Source organism: Excalfactoria chinensis, chromosome 3 (assembly GCF_039878825.1).
Source record: "Excalfactoria chinensis isolate bCotChi1 chromosome 3, bCotChi1.hap2, whole genome shotgun sequence".
Taxonomy (NCBI): Eukaryota; Metazoa; Chordata; class Aves; order Galliformes; family Phasianidae; genus Excalfactoria; species Excalfactoria chinensis.
Genome location: NC_092827.1, coordinates 75,273,643 through 75,289,467, shown reverse-complemented (window position 1 = coordinate 75,289,467; position 15,825 = coordinate 75,273,643). Strand labels below are relative to the sequence as shown.

Genomic DNA, 15,825 nt, shown 5'->3' with positions numbered 1-15,825 from the left:
CAAATCCCGGCTTCTCACCCAAAATTCAAAACATATATCTGCCAGTACCAGTACCTGGCCACCTTCTGGTGAAGAGTCTTATCCTAAGCCCAAGCCTGACCTTCCCTACACACCCAATGCAGCTCCACGCCATTCCCTTGGGCCCTGTTGCTGTCACCAGAGAGTCAGCATGCAGCTGCAGCCATCATGAGGCCTCCACTCAGTCTCTTTTGCTCTGGACTGAGCAAACTGAGGGCTCTCAGCTGCCCCTTCTCCATCTTGCCCTCCAGACTCTTCATCACCTTCACAGTCCTTTCTAATAGTTTAATCTTTCTGATATTGAGGTACCTAAAAATGTTCTCCAATGTCATTCAGGCATTTTCAGTGCATGGAGGCTTCAAACATTTTATGGAATATTTTCACCTTTGTCACTGCACTGCAAGCTGCTTGCTAGGATTTACATTCAATAAATCAGTGAATTGCTCCATTCCTTTTCCAACACAAATCCTTGTTACACTGCCAGTCTGCAGGCACCACCCTATACACAGCAGTTAAGGCCAAAGAGCAAAGACTGTGAAGAGATTTTGGAAGAAGCCTAAGAAAACAGCATTTCAGAAATAAATAATTAAGAAATACACCTTCTCAGTCGCCTGGCAGATAAGCAAGAAATTTAACCCTCTTACTTTAGAATGATTAGGGATGGCTAGGACTGAACACAACAAAAGTTAAGGGAATTCTATGCAAATGTATACAAGTAATACAAGAAAAAATGTGTACCAACAGTAAAGCTTTTGCATTTGCTTTTTCTTTTAGTATTTCTGAATTTTACGCAGTATAGTTATGTAATAAACATTTAAGACAAATTCCTTCCTTAAATGCCTCAAATTTCAGCATACAACAGTAGGACTCCCAAGCTTCAGTGTATCTGGTATAAAATCCCGGAACTCAGACATCTAAACTCTACAGCTTTAGACCTGATTTCTCAGAAGCGAGAAGAACTATAGCAATAAAAGTGCCTGAAATTTGAAAAATGAATAGAATTAAACTGTGTTTTTTATAAACACATTTAACAGTCTTGGATGGATGGTCTAGCTCTCACAGTCAAGACAGAGTAATCCCAATTACAAAACAGCCTAAACAGAACCAGCAGTCCTATGAGAAACTAAATAATCTTAACGGATAACTGGTGAAGGTATAAAAGCATCACCTTCTCTGCTCACTAGAGTATCTCCAATTACAGACAGAAAACATTATTCTGAAACAAAAATCTAGCATAGGAATAATTACACAAAAAAATTACTTCTATTCGTTTGGAATTTAAGCAAATCTGTGACACTACAACTAGTTCACCAATACACTGAACATACCCAAGAATAATTCTCATTTTAGAGATTAAAACCCACAACTGGGAGAAGAAATCAACTGGAATCCATGCTCTCTAGAACAAAAGTAAACTGCATATAAATTAAAAGGCATTTGCCAATTGCTATTTTGAGATTTATATTCTAACGTCCTATAGTACAATACAACTACAGTCAAATAAACCCTAAGAAAACATCTTTAAAGAAGTCTTACCTTTGGTGCATGCACATAATCTGTCTGTGCCCGAACAGTATATCACCGAGACAAACATATCTGGTTCCTCAGTGCCCTCCTTTTTAGGTGGCTCCACTTTGGCCAGAATTTCAAAGTTCGAAAGATCTAGTATTTTTACATATCCTCCCTGAGTAGTTATTACCAGGTGCCCAAGAGTAGAGATCTCAGATCTTCTGTCTCTCCCACTGCCATTTTTAGAAGTTAATTGCATTTCCTCTACAGGTTCTTCACAGTCATCCTCTCGATTATCCAATATATCTGGTGGGAGTAAAATCATTGAGGTAATTGTGTCTTGGGGGTCTTTGATATGCTGGATTTTTACCGGTTCCTCCTCTAAAGTAACTATTCTAGTGGCATAATTCATTTTATAAAGCACTAGGTATCCACCACTAACACTTCTCTGTTCAGGCTGAATTATTAAAGGAGTTGTTACATCTGCTGGTGGCTCATGTTGGATTACATCAATACTTGTGCCATTCACTACAGCAAGACTTGATTCTATTTCACCCTTCCTTCTATTACATAGTGCTGAGTTTAATTTATTTAAATTATTCAAGGCCTCTACTTGATTTATTGCACTCAGAGATTCAACAGGACAAGTCCGAAGTCCTACTAATAAATGAACTCCATCTGCACAAGGAGTGATTGAATCTACACAAAGGTTCTCCTCCTCTGCAAACTTGGGCAGACGCAGGCACTGAACCAAAGTCCCAGGCTTGGGAACCATAGAGCTCCACTTGTCCGAGTCCGGAGAAGTTAGGTTGGCTGCAGCATCTGCGAACTGCTGAATATACGTCACAGGGGGATCCTGTAACAGCAACTGTTCTTGACTGTCCAGCTCCATTTCAATGATCTGTGGAACTGTGAAACCATCTTCATGTATACTTTTACTTATAAAGTTCACCTGTGAAAAAAGTTTTCCTCTTTCATCAGACTCCTTAATGCTGTATAGCAGCAATACGGGTAAAGTCCTCCTTATCAGAGGGGAATTCAGTTCTGAAATAGTGCAGGATTCATTGTCAGTTGATCCCTGTTCTGAGACACTCTCACCTCGAGTCCTGCTTAAGCCATCCAGTGACCGCTGAGAGTTACTGCTAACAGGAGAGGTAGCAGGTGATTTGTATGTTAATAGACCTCCAGCTAATAAACAAGGAAAGGGAATGTTGTGTTGTTCGCCATGTTTTTCCTTCATCTTTTCACTCTTACAGTTGGCCAAAGAGGGGTTTGCCCCAAGTTCTTCCAGATCCTTAACCGTGTCTTCTAGAACATTTGCAACAATTTCCCACTGAAGTTTCTCAGGCTGCTGAAGAATGCTGAGAGCTGTTATATCGAGATTGACTTCTGTTGTTTCTTTTTGCGAAGTATGCCCTTTAAAACAGAAATTGTTAGTACATGTTCAAAAAAAAAGGAATCGTAGTATTACATATATAACACACCCTCATAATTATAGAAAGTTACTGCTCCAGATTCAGTGTTACAATGTTCTGTTTGTTCAAGACTCAATAGCCATGAAACAATAGAAAAGGTCTAAAAACACTCCCTCAACATAGGCTCTTGTGTGTATGCACATGCTCTATTTTTCCTCCCCTGTTGTTCCTGATTCAGAAGAGCAAACCAACTACGAAAAGTAAATCCTCCCTCTCATAAATATTTCTGATTAGACCTGTAAGAAAACACAGCGCTGTTCTGCCTGCATCTGAAACCTTTGTTCAGAATGAGAAAAAAGCCAGCTTTTAAATCAAAGACCATGTACACAAGGAAATTAGATACAGGATCTCTCTCTAGAAATCCCCTGAATTTAAAGGGCTTTCAATAGCTGTCATTTGTTCTTTTTTTCAATAAATTCCTTTTAACAGTTCTTCTTTTCTCCTAAATGTACTCATTCCACCACATGAATGACAACTATTGGCACTTCTTTCTAGGTCAATGTTTGTTTGGTTTTTTTTCTCCTAATGCCACAAATACAGTATCCTATGATTTAGAGAGGGTTTAAGAGCCTTAGAATAACAGTTTCCTTCCTGACCTCTACATACTACACGGATCAAATATAACCTACCTGTTACAGATTCTGATCTGGAATGCTCTTCACTGTCTGAATCATCCAGTAGATCATCACTGAAAAAAAAACCACATGCACACAAATGTTACCATGTATGCTGTTGGCATTCCTATTCTTCAATAAATCAAATGAGTAAAATATATATACATATATATATATATATACCAAATCTTTACTATTACCCCATATTTTTTAATCATCATTCTGTATCTGTTGATGAATTAGTAACAGACTCCATCACATGATTTTGTTGACAGACACTGAGACAGTAGAGCAAACTGTGCTTTTATCTAGTCTCACTCTGCTTTTTATATTTCCAACAATTCAGACATAAATTAAATGAAAACGAAAACCAGTTCTCAGAAATCTTTAGGAAGGAAAAACTTTCTAAAAACTGATGACACGCTTTTAAAATTCTTCAAAATAGTCTCTGAAAGGTGGAGCTGCCAGACTGGTTTTCAGTTCTACTAACACAGTGTCGTAGCTAACACAGAAACTGTCACAATTCAGGATAGTCCTGTTCCAGTCATGTGTAATGTCTTCCTCTCACAGCACTGCAGCTACCAACATCATCCTCTCATAGTTCAAAATACCTGAATAAGTTCTGACTTTCTTAACAGAACAACAAACACAAAAGACAAACAAAAACATTCCCTTCAGGAAATAGCATACAATCATCATGTTGCTTTTAAAAACACTACTAGATATGTTGTGTTTCATAAAGGCAGATTCTGTTCAAGATCACTCTTCATGAGAAACAGGTTACTTAGTAGTTCTAACAACATACAAAGCTTTACACACTTGGCTTTCTAATAGAAGAAAAAATTTCCTATTGCAGGACCTTTAAGTACAGAAATAAGTGTCTTAGTACCTTTGGATTAGTAACTCACAGTAACAAGTTAGACTCCCACATTTAAACAAACTGGACATCTTCTCCGCTGGCCCAAGATAAAAGTATTTTCTTTTGACTCAAACCTGATTAACCTTTATATCACTGGACAAGAGCAACAATTCAATTCTTTAGCGTCTACCCTCTCCTTGAGTGGGAAATGGACAGCAAACTTCATATAGATTAAGTAGAACAGAAGATGCTTAGTCTTGAGCAGCATCACTGTATTATTTTGTGTGAGCTTTAATGAGAAAGGAGTTTCCAGTAACATACTGGAAGTAGTATAAATGAAGGAATGCTACTTAATCTCACTTGGTGCTTCCTAAGCATCAGCATACCTTCTAACTTATTTAAAAGTTAAAGTCACAAATGAAAGCAATTCCTACCACAGCCACAAGATTTATTTTATGACTGACATAAACAAAAATTAAGGAGGTACAATCAGAGAAAAGACACCTTCTAGAAACCTGTAAATAATCTTCATTTTCCAACCTGAAACACATAATCCATAATTAAAATGAAGAGGTGTTCCTTAACTTGTATTCCTTGCTTTTTTTCACCTTTAGAACATCAGCATAGAACAGCAATGGAACTAGGTATTTCTTTGTTAGTGGAGACTAAAAACTGAAACAATGGGAGTAAAATGGAACTGGCTTTAAAAACTAAAATTTATACATATGTTATATATACATTTATATACATATACATATATATATACATACATACATACATACATATATATATATATATATATAATGAATTGAGTAGACATTGTCATTTACAAAAAAATTATCTCCATGAAAACACTCTTACTGATCTCATCCATGAACTTAGCAAAATGACATTTGCTGCCATCACAATAGCATTTCTTATTTCTGATTTTGTAGATTGGCATACCTGTCTCCTTCTAATTTTGGTATATCTGAGCAGCTAGATGAATCTTCTAGCCATGCTAGTGTTGGTCTCCTTGAGTCAACCCCTGAGCTCTGTTCTCCAGATAACATAAGTTGTTGCACAATAGCTGGATCATACGCATTGATCTCAAATTTCAAGTGGACCTGAGAAATAAAAAAAAAAAGCAGAAGAGGCCTTAGCTTATATCAAGATGCTTAAATCACAAGTAACTAGTTAACAATTCCTTATATTGTATACCTTCATAAGTTTGGAAACATCCCATATGCAGATCTTCCCTCGCTTTGTTGCAGCAGCTAGAAAATGAGGGCAACTTCCAGATCCAAAGCAGGCTATTCTGTCAGTGCCATCTGTGCAGGGAAATTGTGCTGGACTTGTTGCCAGCGTGACTGAAAGAGGTACATTCTGAGTGTGCTCACCCTTGACAAACGGGCAGTTTGGGGAATGTCTCTCATGTTCAGACCTTTTCACATTAAAAACAGACATATAAAAAATGATTTCTCACATCAAAAATAAACACATCATACGCAAACTCAGATCATGAAGTTGAAAGCAAACCATTTCTGAAACTGAATGCTACTGCAGTTGACTATACAAGATCACTCAGAAGTTACTAAAACAGCTTTCCCTGCTATTTTTCAATAGCAGACTTTAACAAAGTCCTAGATCATTTAATGGATAATCAAATTCAAACCGAGGAAGCTGCCCATAATTTAAAAATCTGTCCATTTCATTGAAAAAAAAAGTTCTAAAGGCATCCGCACATCCACAAAGAAATTGACACACTGACCTAGAAGCATAAAAAAAGCCCAGCAAGCATCTAAACTTGATATACAAATAAGAAGAGAAATGGAAAAGAGCGATTACACTACTGCAAAATGCCTGGAAAAAAATGAGGAAAAGGAGATGAGAACTGTGATAGGTAAGGCTAAAAAGAAAAGTCTCTGACAAGCCAGAAATTGGTTTTGTTCAAATAATGATTATAAATTAACAGCCAGGACAATAATTATGTTAATGACCACTTTAAACACAAAATACAGTTCTACATTTCTGTCACTACGCACAATTTCGATTGACTCACAAAATTATTAATGGCTCCAGCAATTTTACATAGAAGACAAATGCACACTATATGGCCTCCACAATTCAAGAACTCACGTTCATGTCACAATCATACAGAAGACTGAGTTTAGAACCCTATAAAGAAATGTTGGCTATCATCTTTGTCACAAAATTATTAAAAAGAAACAGCAAAACCAGATTTAAGAAATAAGACCAACTAGAATTTCTTGGTTTTACTATTACACAGAAATCTGACAAATTACAAGGAATTATTCTGTGATTTGTCTCATGGAATCATTCTGGAATTCCATTCTCATCAGTGACTATTCCTAAACTCACCAGAAATCCTATCAAGGTATGTAGACTTCAGCCTCTGAAGATTTCTCATCTCTTCAGCACAGACCTAAATCTATTCCAAATACCATTCAACTTACCAAGGTTCATCTGTAGGTTCCCAGCATACCAAACATACACTACAGGTAAAGCACATGGCTCTGTCATCTCCTGATGAAGCAGGCTATAAATATAAAAACAAACAACTGAAATTCATATGGCTATATAACATGAAACACTAATTAGGTGACTAAGTAACTCTCCTTCTAGTGGCATAACAAAGCACTACATCAAACACATTAAAAGCCCAAAACTACATACTTTAAAGGGGCAATATTTCACGTTAGAAAAACCAAGTATGATACACCACATTTCTACAGAAGAGATCTAGAAACAATGTCTGTGTTGAAGCTACTGGATAAAAATAACACAGAAATAGAACACGTGAACAGAATCACTACTAAGATTTCTATTTATATGGGAAAAGCTCACACAGTTAAAGAAAAAAATCAGAAACTCAGCAGAATTTAGTTGCATTCTTGTAAAATCCTGATGTCAAATGACATACTGCCTAATCATCACTATATGAATCTATTCCATAAACAATTATTTTAAAGTAAAAACGATTTCAGAGAATGAAAAATTGAAATAGAAAAAAGTAGCGTGTTAAAATGTTGAGATTGTATCTATTCATAACTCAATAATTTAGTAATGTGATCTAGGACTGCTGTGTGTTACGCTATAGATTTCTTTAAACCACACTAGGAAAGCGTAGTTAAAACAACTCTGATGCTCTGATGCTTACTGGTGTTTCTGTTGTTTTTTTTTTTTTGCTTTGCTTTTATTGTAAAAACTAATGATATTTACACAATAATCTAGTGAGAAGGAAAAGAGATGCTAACTCTTCAGCTGCTAAGTTACTTATTCTATTTAAGAGAGATTTATTGGATACTTATAATTGCCTTATAATCTTATAATCATGCTTTAGTTTAGAACAACGTTTTTAGTTATCTGTACAAAAAAGAAGCCATCTCAAGGTATGGAAAAAAAAAAAAGGAATTTTAAAAAGCACAAAAAGTTGAATAATATATTTTTTTCATTATGCTTTTTGCATCGTTACAGGAATTGATTACAAGGAAAAGTCAAAAGGCATTTTTCCAAACCATCACCTAGGAGACAAAACTAAAAACAATGAAACGTTTTACCTGGTGGTAGAATCCAGCTTGAGCCATAGGGTCTGGTTGTGCCCACCTATAACCCACATGAGGCCATGAAGTGAATGTCTCCCTTCTGTTAGCTTCACTATACATCAAAGACCTAGAAGGGCAAAAATTCTACATTATCCAAAAGTGTCACCTAGAAGCATTAAAAACAAACCATCAAAAAGAGAAAAAAACCCACAAACCAAGAAGTAAACTCATTGTGACATATGTTTTAATAATTCAGATACTGCTAGAAGTAACAGTCTGTTACCTAAACTAATAGAACTGCTCAAGGGGTTTCTTTTACTGCAGAAATTTTGGGTTATTAACTGAACATATATGAATACACATGTTTAAAGTATCCCAGAGGGCTATTCTAAGCTCGACTGAATACATGGTGCAAACCCCTTGACATGTCACTCACTGCATGCTGTAATATGAAAAATATAAACTACTAAACCACAAAGTGTGAAATTCTCCACAAACTCTACACCTACAAGGAAAATGCACATCTCTTTTTGCCACCTTCCTTGTTTAATTTCAGTGTAATTCTCTAGTTTAACTAGAAAACTAAGCTCTAACCAGTTTTCTCTAGTTAGTGTAACAACTATCATCATTTCTTTCTCTTCAACAAATGTATGCCAGCATCATTCCACATTTCACCATCCTGCACAGATAGGTTCATATGGCTAGAAGAACTAGTGCTGCACAATGGGAAAGTGCCTCACATCTTCCTTCTTCCCCTCAGTGTCAAGATGTTTTTGCTGTCTTTAGAGACAACGGACATGAAACACTTCCTATGTAGGAAGTAAACTATTCTTGCAACACTCACATAAGGGCTGCCTTAACTCAATATTTTACCATTTTAAGAGATCGATCTCAGGGAGCCCTAATCAAAAGCCCAGTGTGACAAGTTACAGTCAGACACTAAGGTTTGAGGAATGGAAGTATGAGATTCAATCACTGTAAGAAATGTTAACATAGTTTCAAAATAGTATTCATATAGAAACTTTCAAGAAGGCACTCATTTATAAACTTTGAAGATTCGCCAACATTCCAACAAGTCTTGGCTTATGAAGGTTAAAACAACAGGTTTACTCACTTACACATTATCACTTAGATCAGAAAGAGGTGAAGTAACAGTCTATGAGGTAAATTTTCTCTGATTCCAAACACATAGCAGCAGACTAGAGAGTTCAGAAGTAGCATTTATATACTCAAACAACTGCCTAAACTTTATCCTCTAAAAGACAAAGCATGGGAGGAAATGGATGAAGGAAATTGATTTCATGTTGTACCATAGTGGGTGTGCTCTAACTCTGCTAGACAAATGTGTTCACTCTGTTCAAAAGAGGCTTACATAAACTCTTAAAACTATGTGGTTTCTGAACATTGCTGTCTCAGTAAGCTTCACACTAAGTACTAGTTTGAATAGAGTCAGTAACTCAAATAATCAGTCAGGTGCACTTTACTGTCCAGACACAGCAATAATCAAACATTATGAGAAGTAAACGTGGGTGAACACATACTAACACATCACAATACCACCTACAGAACTAAATTTAGGGCTACAACCGTTATCTCTCTGAAAGCAAAGCCACCTCATCTAACTAGAACTAAAATGACATAGCAAACAGAACGCTTTTGGCAACCATAAAGATTTCTCTAAGTTTACCAATAGGTACAGTGCATCGTGCCTGAAACAATTTAGTAGCTGTATGACTAGTAGCAAGAAGGTACAGAACAGGACTAATTCATTGTTTTTTCCCCTTAAAGGAATTAAGATTATTTAGGAGCTTATTCTAATCCTACTAAAGGGTCAAATTCATCACTGATTTTATCTTAATGTACCTGTCCACAGATCGACCAGGTCCCACACCAAGCTCTGGTCGCGCGCTGGGTAAGAGGTAAGATAACCTATCCATCACAGAGGATGCTACAGGTAAGGCAGCAATATTTTGATTTATCTTCTTGAGTTCATTTACAATGGCACTGGCGACAGACTTCAGAACATGATGAGGAAGGTGGAACGTAACCGTTGCCCACTAAATGGAGAAAAAAAAAGCACCTAGGTAAATATATTTTAAGATTCTGGCAGTTGAACAACAAATAGCTCACAAAGATTTCTGAAGCAAAAAAAATGGACCTGTTGCAATCTTTCCTGATTTCAATCAATTAAAGAAGTAATACAGGAATGGACACAAAAATAATACAAACACAATGCAAGGAAGTTTAATATCTTCAAAATTGTAATCTCGGTGCCTTGTTAGTTTCTTGCTTAACAAGTCAAACTTCACCCTGAGGAACTAAGGAACACATAAAGATTTTGTCCTCCTCAAATGAAAGCCATCACTATAAGTTAAGCATTTTGCATGCTTCAATAATAGTAGCTAAATAAATTAAAATCAAGAATCCGTGCTAGACAGTATAGAAACAAATTCTCACCTTTGCAACTTTATGATTTGCTGCTGTTTCATGTGAGGTATTTTTTAAACCATCCTTCAGTTGTGTGATGAATAAGTCATATCCCTCTGTGCTAGAAACATCTACTTTTTCTATGCAAGCAGATAACAGCTGCTGAGCCTAAAACGCAGATGTGCAAGAGCAGTTAGTAACCACGCTGAATAGCTACAGAAAAGATTGACAACTGTTTCATCATTCTGGGAAACACACGCTGACGTGCCTAGTTTATCTTATGCTATATCAGCATAACTCCTACAGAAGACACAGAGTTGAGCAAGTAGTTCCAAATTTTATCCTGCAGTCCAACCAATGGAAAAATCTCTGCAGTAATGCTAGTAATTATTACACGTTCCCTTAGGTACAATATTAACAAACATTAAACAAGTCAGTCATACAGTTAACACGTGACATATTAAAGCCAAGCAAAACAGATGACATCTATTGCCTAGAGGAATCTTCAACTCAGAAATAAAGCACCTCGAAAAAGAACACTCTAAACATCCATTTATGTAATTCTTTTCTTCCATGTCTCATCTGTTTCTAATTCGTACCACATCATATCACAGGTAAGAATCAAAGGCATACATTGTGCAGCAAGCACATAGCATTCCATACCTGTTGTTAAGTAGGCTACATCTGAACAATGTTCCATGAAATATTAAGTTACAAACAAAAGGAAATACTTCCAAAGGGCAACTGCCAGCCTTGACTTTTAACAGCCAGGAACTACTCCAAACAGAATGGCCAAACGACCACTTGGTTACATGCTTGGGGAGCTCGGGGAAGAAAAGAATAAGCCAAATCTGTCCCTTAGCTAAGGCTGTACCTGTTCCTCAGGTTTCCATAAAGCATTATGCACAACTCGTTTCAAAAGACTCTCACGTACAAGATCAACAGACATACTGTTGGTAATTTTATAGTTGTAAGATGAAGCAAAACCAGCATAAAGGAAGTAAAAGAACTTGTCAATGCTGCCTATTAGAAATGCATACACATTGCCAACAGACTAATCATACAAAACAAGTACTTAAGAGCAAAGATTTGCAGAGAAGTTTTAGAGACTAATAATAAATTCTTCTTGAATAAAAGTTCTTTATCTTCCTGAGATGCAAGAATTGGACTAATAGATATAGAATGATACCTACAGATACTTGCTAAATATTTCTTAAGTCTGGGCAACTCCTGTTTAAAGCTAAAAATAAGATCTGAATGTTGCTAATGATACTCTTCTCATCTCTCTGATTTGGCCCTCAACTCCTCCAATCTGATCTTAATGACCTTCTTCAGAGCCAGTGGAATATCTAGCTAAAAAAACTGACACGATGTTATAGTTTGTATTTGTATTAAACCATCTGAGAATGCAAACCGAAGACAGCAAAACTGTCACTGGCTTGGAAATGCTAACCTGTCAGCCACTTCCTGGTCAGCCACACACCCCAAGGACTTCATAGCTACCCACAAATGGCCTAAAACTGACACCAGGGTCAGAAAGCCCAGAAAACCAAGAAAACCAGAAGCCTGAAAAGCTCTCTGCAAAGACATCTCTCAAGTGACAGTTCATTGCTATTACTCCTGCTTCAGACAAGCAGTTCAAAAAACCACCAGTAACACACAACCTATGTTCACATAAATAACTGAAATCATTGTTCGGGATAAGTTTTCCTAAGTGATATATCATGCAGAGCAAATTTATTTCCTCTATAAACTGGGAAGTTCACTTATCTCCAAGTGCTTTAAAGCTCTGGAATCTGGATTCAGCAGTCCAGTCTTCTTCTTCTTGTTTTTTTTAACGTACGCACTACTCTAAATACTAGCATTGGCAGATGCTCTATGTTCTTCCCAAACAAATAATTAATTCTACTTGCAATTGAAATTGTTGTGCAGATTTACTTCCTTTTGGTATTACTTCATGATCACTACACACAGGTGAAAACTACTGTCTTCACCAAGAGCGTATCTCATAGCAGGCTGTATAGGAACTGTTGAGTCATGGCCTGAACTGCTGATTGAGCAACTGGGGAAAGGACCCAGTCAGCCCTGGGAGCACAGGTGAAGAAAATTCAGCTGCATGACCGGAAGGGATGGAGCCTGACTGCACCTCTCTTAGACCCCATTTAAGGGCTGACTGTCACTGGGGAAGGATCTCTTTCTGGAGTTCATTCCCTGGTAGGAGCTTTCCCCTACAAACCTGGAATCATCTGATACAGGTAAGCGATCTTTTTCCCTTCCCTTACAGCACCTTTCTGTCATGTCAATTCTCCCATCATACTGGTCTGCCAAATTGCTACGCAGGTAAAATAGGAAAATACTAATGTACCTGCTGTCTCATCTAAGAAATGTCTTACTGGTTTACCTTCAGCCAGTATAACAAAATCCTGAGCAAAATCCCCAAGCAAAAATGTACACATTTTCACCCCTTAAAGTCATAGTAACTGCTTGGTTATACTGTCTTTTTTTTTTTTTTTCCCCAAACGAAAACCTTGGGAAAAAAAAAAATGCAACAAAACAAGGACAGCTAGCAGCATCAACTTTCAAAAGATTCCATGCATGAGCAGTGACAGAGCTCTGGAAATGTGTCATTTCTGTTCACCGAAGTTCAAAATAATGTGCTCCTGATGAAGGAAGCATCATTTGTTTGAGATACCAATAATTACGATAAGTTAATGCTATATAATGGCTAGTAACTAAGAAACTTTCCATGCAGTTAACATCACAGTAGAAACTAGGGGACAAACATCTGGTTGCAGTATTTTTGACAGTTATTTACATATACCTTTTTTTTCCTGTACCTTACCTCTGTAACTGGCAATTCAAGCTGAACCACATCATCTTGTTTTGAAACAGGTGTTTGCAGAGCTGTGTCTAACAATAAGATGCCGTTGAGATCTTTCCTACATCCTACTGCATAATCGTCCACGAAGATCACTTTATCCACAGCAGAAATATACTGACATTTCACCCGTCCACCTGGTTTAGCTATAAAGGGAAAGGAAAAAAAATTATATTAGAAAACAACTTTTATTTAAAAAACTCTTAAACCCTTTTTAAGAGCTGTAATGGAAGCCATCATTCACATTTTATTCCTATAGGAAGGCCTAAATTAGTACTTTCAAGTCTAACATGTCTGATGTGCTTGATGTTAGCTGAGAATCAATAAGAACTATACAAGCATGAGAAGCAGGACAAAACTGTTGAACTACTATTAAGACAAATTAATACTACTCCATTAAGTAAAAAAAAAGATACTCAAATCTCTGAGAACTAAGCACAGCATATGATGTGAGCCAATGCCATTCCAGCCTATGCCTTCCAGCACTGTCACCACCCAGCAGATCAGACCCTCAGCACTCCAGCTGGACTGAACAGGAGAGTGGGCGAGGAGAAGGAATGCTGGAGTACTTACACACTGTCTGCAACTGTACGTTGTCAGAGATGAGAGAGAGAGGTTACCTGAGACACTAAGGTAGCTTACTTCTGTAATGCCAATGTAATGCCAATAGATAATGTGCCTAATCAACATACTATTTTTGCTCTGTTCCAAAAGTTATGACAACAACACAAAAAATACATTACCCAACAGCTACAATCCTCACAAGGCTTTTTATACTGTGGTTGCCAGAAAGATCTGGCTAAGCTATCTCTTAAAAAAAAAATGCGGTTTCTAAGCTGCTGGAACTCCAAGAAAAATATTAAATCAATATTTAGCACTGTTTCAACAGCCAGAGAAACACGTTCTGCAAACAACTGGTTCACAATTTGAATAGCCTCTGAACTGCTGACAAGCTATTCTGCAAACTGAACAGATTAATTCTGAAGTTCAAAGAACACATTTCAAGATGATTCCACTCCTAGTCGCAAAGTGGATCACAGTTCACATACTGTTGGTTGCATTGTTTACAACAGTAAGTTGAGAAGACTAGGAAACAAAAGAATTGATGCATCACCAGCATAGAAAACAATGCTTATCGAAGTTTACTCATCCACAAAGCATCTGCAGGAGGGTCATTTCTAACTTAAGATTGATATTTAATAATGTACCAAAGGACTCCAACAAAAATCTGTTGACAAACCTACTGGTGCCACTACAGCATAAACTAACTCTCCACCCTGGATATGTTTACTGGCATTAAGTAGTGAAACAGCTTCATAAGTCACAGCTCAAAAATGTCATGTAAATTCATTAATAACTTGAGATAGATCACCAACACTCAACTTTTATTCTTATTTTAGGTCTCAGTCCTTCAGCTATGATGCATTTTGGATGGTAACAGGAGAAATGGCCGAAGTTTTTAACAATTTTGCTTTCTAGTCTTAACCACAAGTAAATCACAGCTCCTCCCAGCAGCTCTGCCCATCTGTCTAGGATTAAAAGCAAAACAAATCACAACAAAATAATTCGGTCTTTTGTCAGTTCCAATAAGGAAACCTGGCAGGCCGCTAGCATGCGGGAACTGAGAGCCCAACGCGTGGGATATGTCATCTATTAAAACATCACAGGTAGTAATCTGAAAAGCTGAAACAAAAGCAACACCAGACTGTAGAAATGAAGAATTTGAGAACAGGAATGTTCTCCCTGCACCTTCTTTACATCAAGCAATTTCCTATGATCAAAATCTGACCTATAAAAGGAAAAAACAAACAAACAGAAAACAAGTTTGTTGCAGAATATAGAAAGATTTAAAAGCATTTATTGTGGCCCCTTGTTTACAGCCATTCTGATGAACCAAACCAATTACAGATTTGGCCTTACTTTTTAAGGAGTAGAACTAAAACCTATGCCTGAATTTTGCTGCTCAATGAAGCTAGAGCTCAAAAGAAGTGGCTGTTCCATGAATACTCAAGGCTGCCATCTGAATGAGATGTAGGGTGATGCTGACAGTAACATATTTTACCTTTTCTGTTACTACCAAGGAGTTAAAATGTCTTGAAAACTGACTGGCGTGACTGCACTACAACGTATTAAAGTTAGTAATTCTCTTGCTAAGAAGTTCCCAATGTAGAACAAAAACCAACAAATAGTTTCTAAGTTAGTTAATTAGGGTTTATCAATAGCTATAAACTGAGAGCAGTAAATGCACGCATCATAGCACTAATTCCATAACACCAATATCCAAGACCAATTAGACCCAAAGGAATACTCATAATTTCTATCTATGAATGCAATTAGGCCTTTAGATTAAAGCTGTATTTCCAGAGAAATAGAAATCCCATCAGCCAAGCAAAATAACGCCCTTCATGTGCACCAGTACCACCTTTTCCATTTTCAATTAAAACTAAAACATAACAGTATCTCAGTACTCGTTTCAAAATCCTGCAACCACAGGAATGTT

At 37.0% G+C, this 15,825-nt stretch overlaps 1 protein-coding gene across 7 annotated transcripts in view; it reads right to left on the bottom strand.

Annotated features, from left to right (window-relative positions):
• Window positions 1-15,825, bottom strand: part of BIRC6 (baculoviral IAP repeat containing 6) — a 162,767-nt gene that overhangs the window by 136,038 nt on the left and 10,904 nt on the right. For all 7 annotated transcript variants that reach the window (XM_072333401.1, XM_072333402.1, XM_072333404.1 and 4 more), the window contains exons 2-10: window positions 13,290-13,471; window positions 10,478-10,615; window positions 9,884-10,077; window positions 8,036-8,147; window positions 6,932-7,014; window positions 5,676-5,898; window positions 5,421-5,581; window positions 3,632-3,690; window positions 1,555-2,943 (exon numbers count right to left, since the gene is read on the bottom strand). In XM_072333401.1, the coding sequence (XP_072189502.1) occupies window positions 1,555-2,943; window positions 3,632-3,690; window positions 5,421-5,581; window positions 5,676-5,898; window positions 6,932-7,014; window positions 8,036-8,147; window positions 9,884-10,077; window positions 10,478-10,615; window positions 13,290-13,471 (2,541 nt within the window). The remainder of the gene's footprint in view (window positions 1-1,554; window positions 2,944-3,631; window positions 3,691-5,420; window positions 5,582-5,675; window positions 5,899-6,931; window positions 7,015-8,035; window positions 8,148-9,883; window positions 10,078-10,477; window positions 10,616-13,289; window positions 13,472-15,825) is intronic.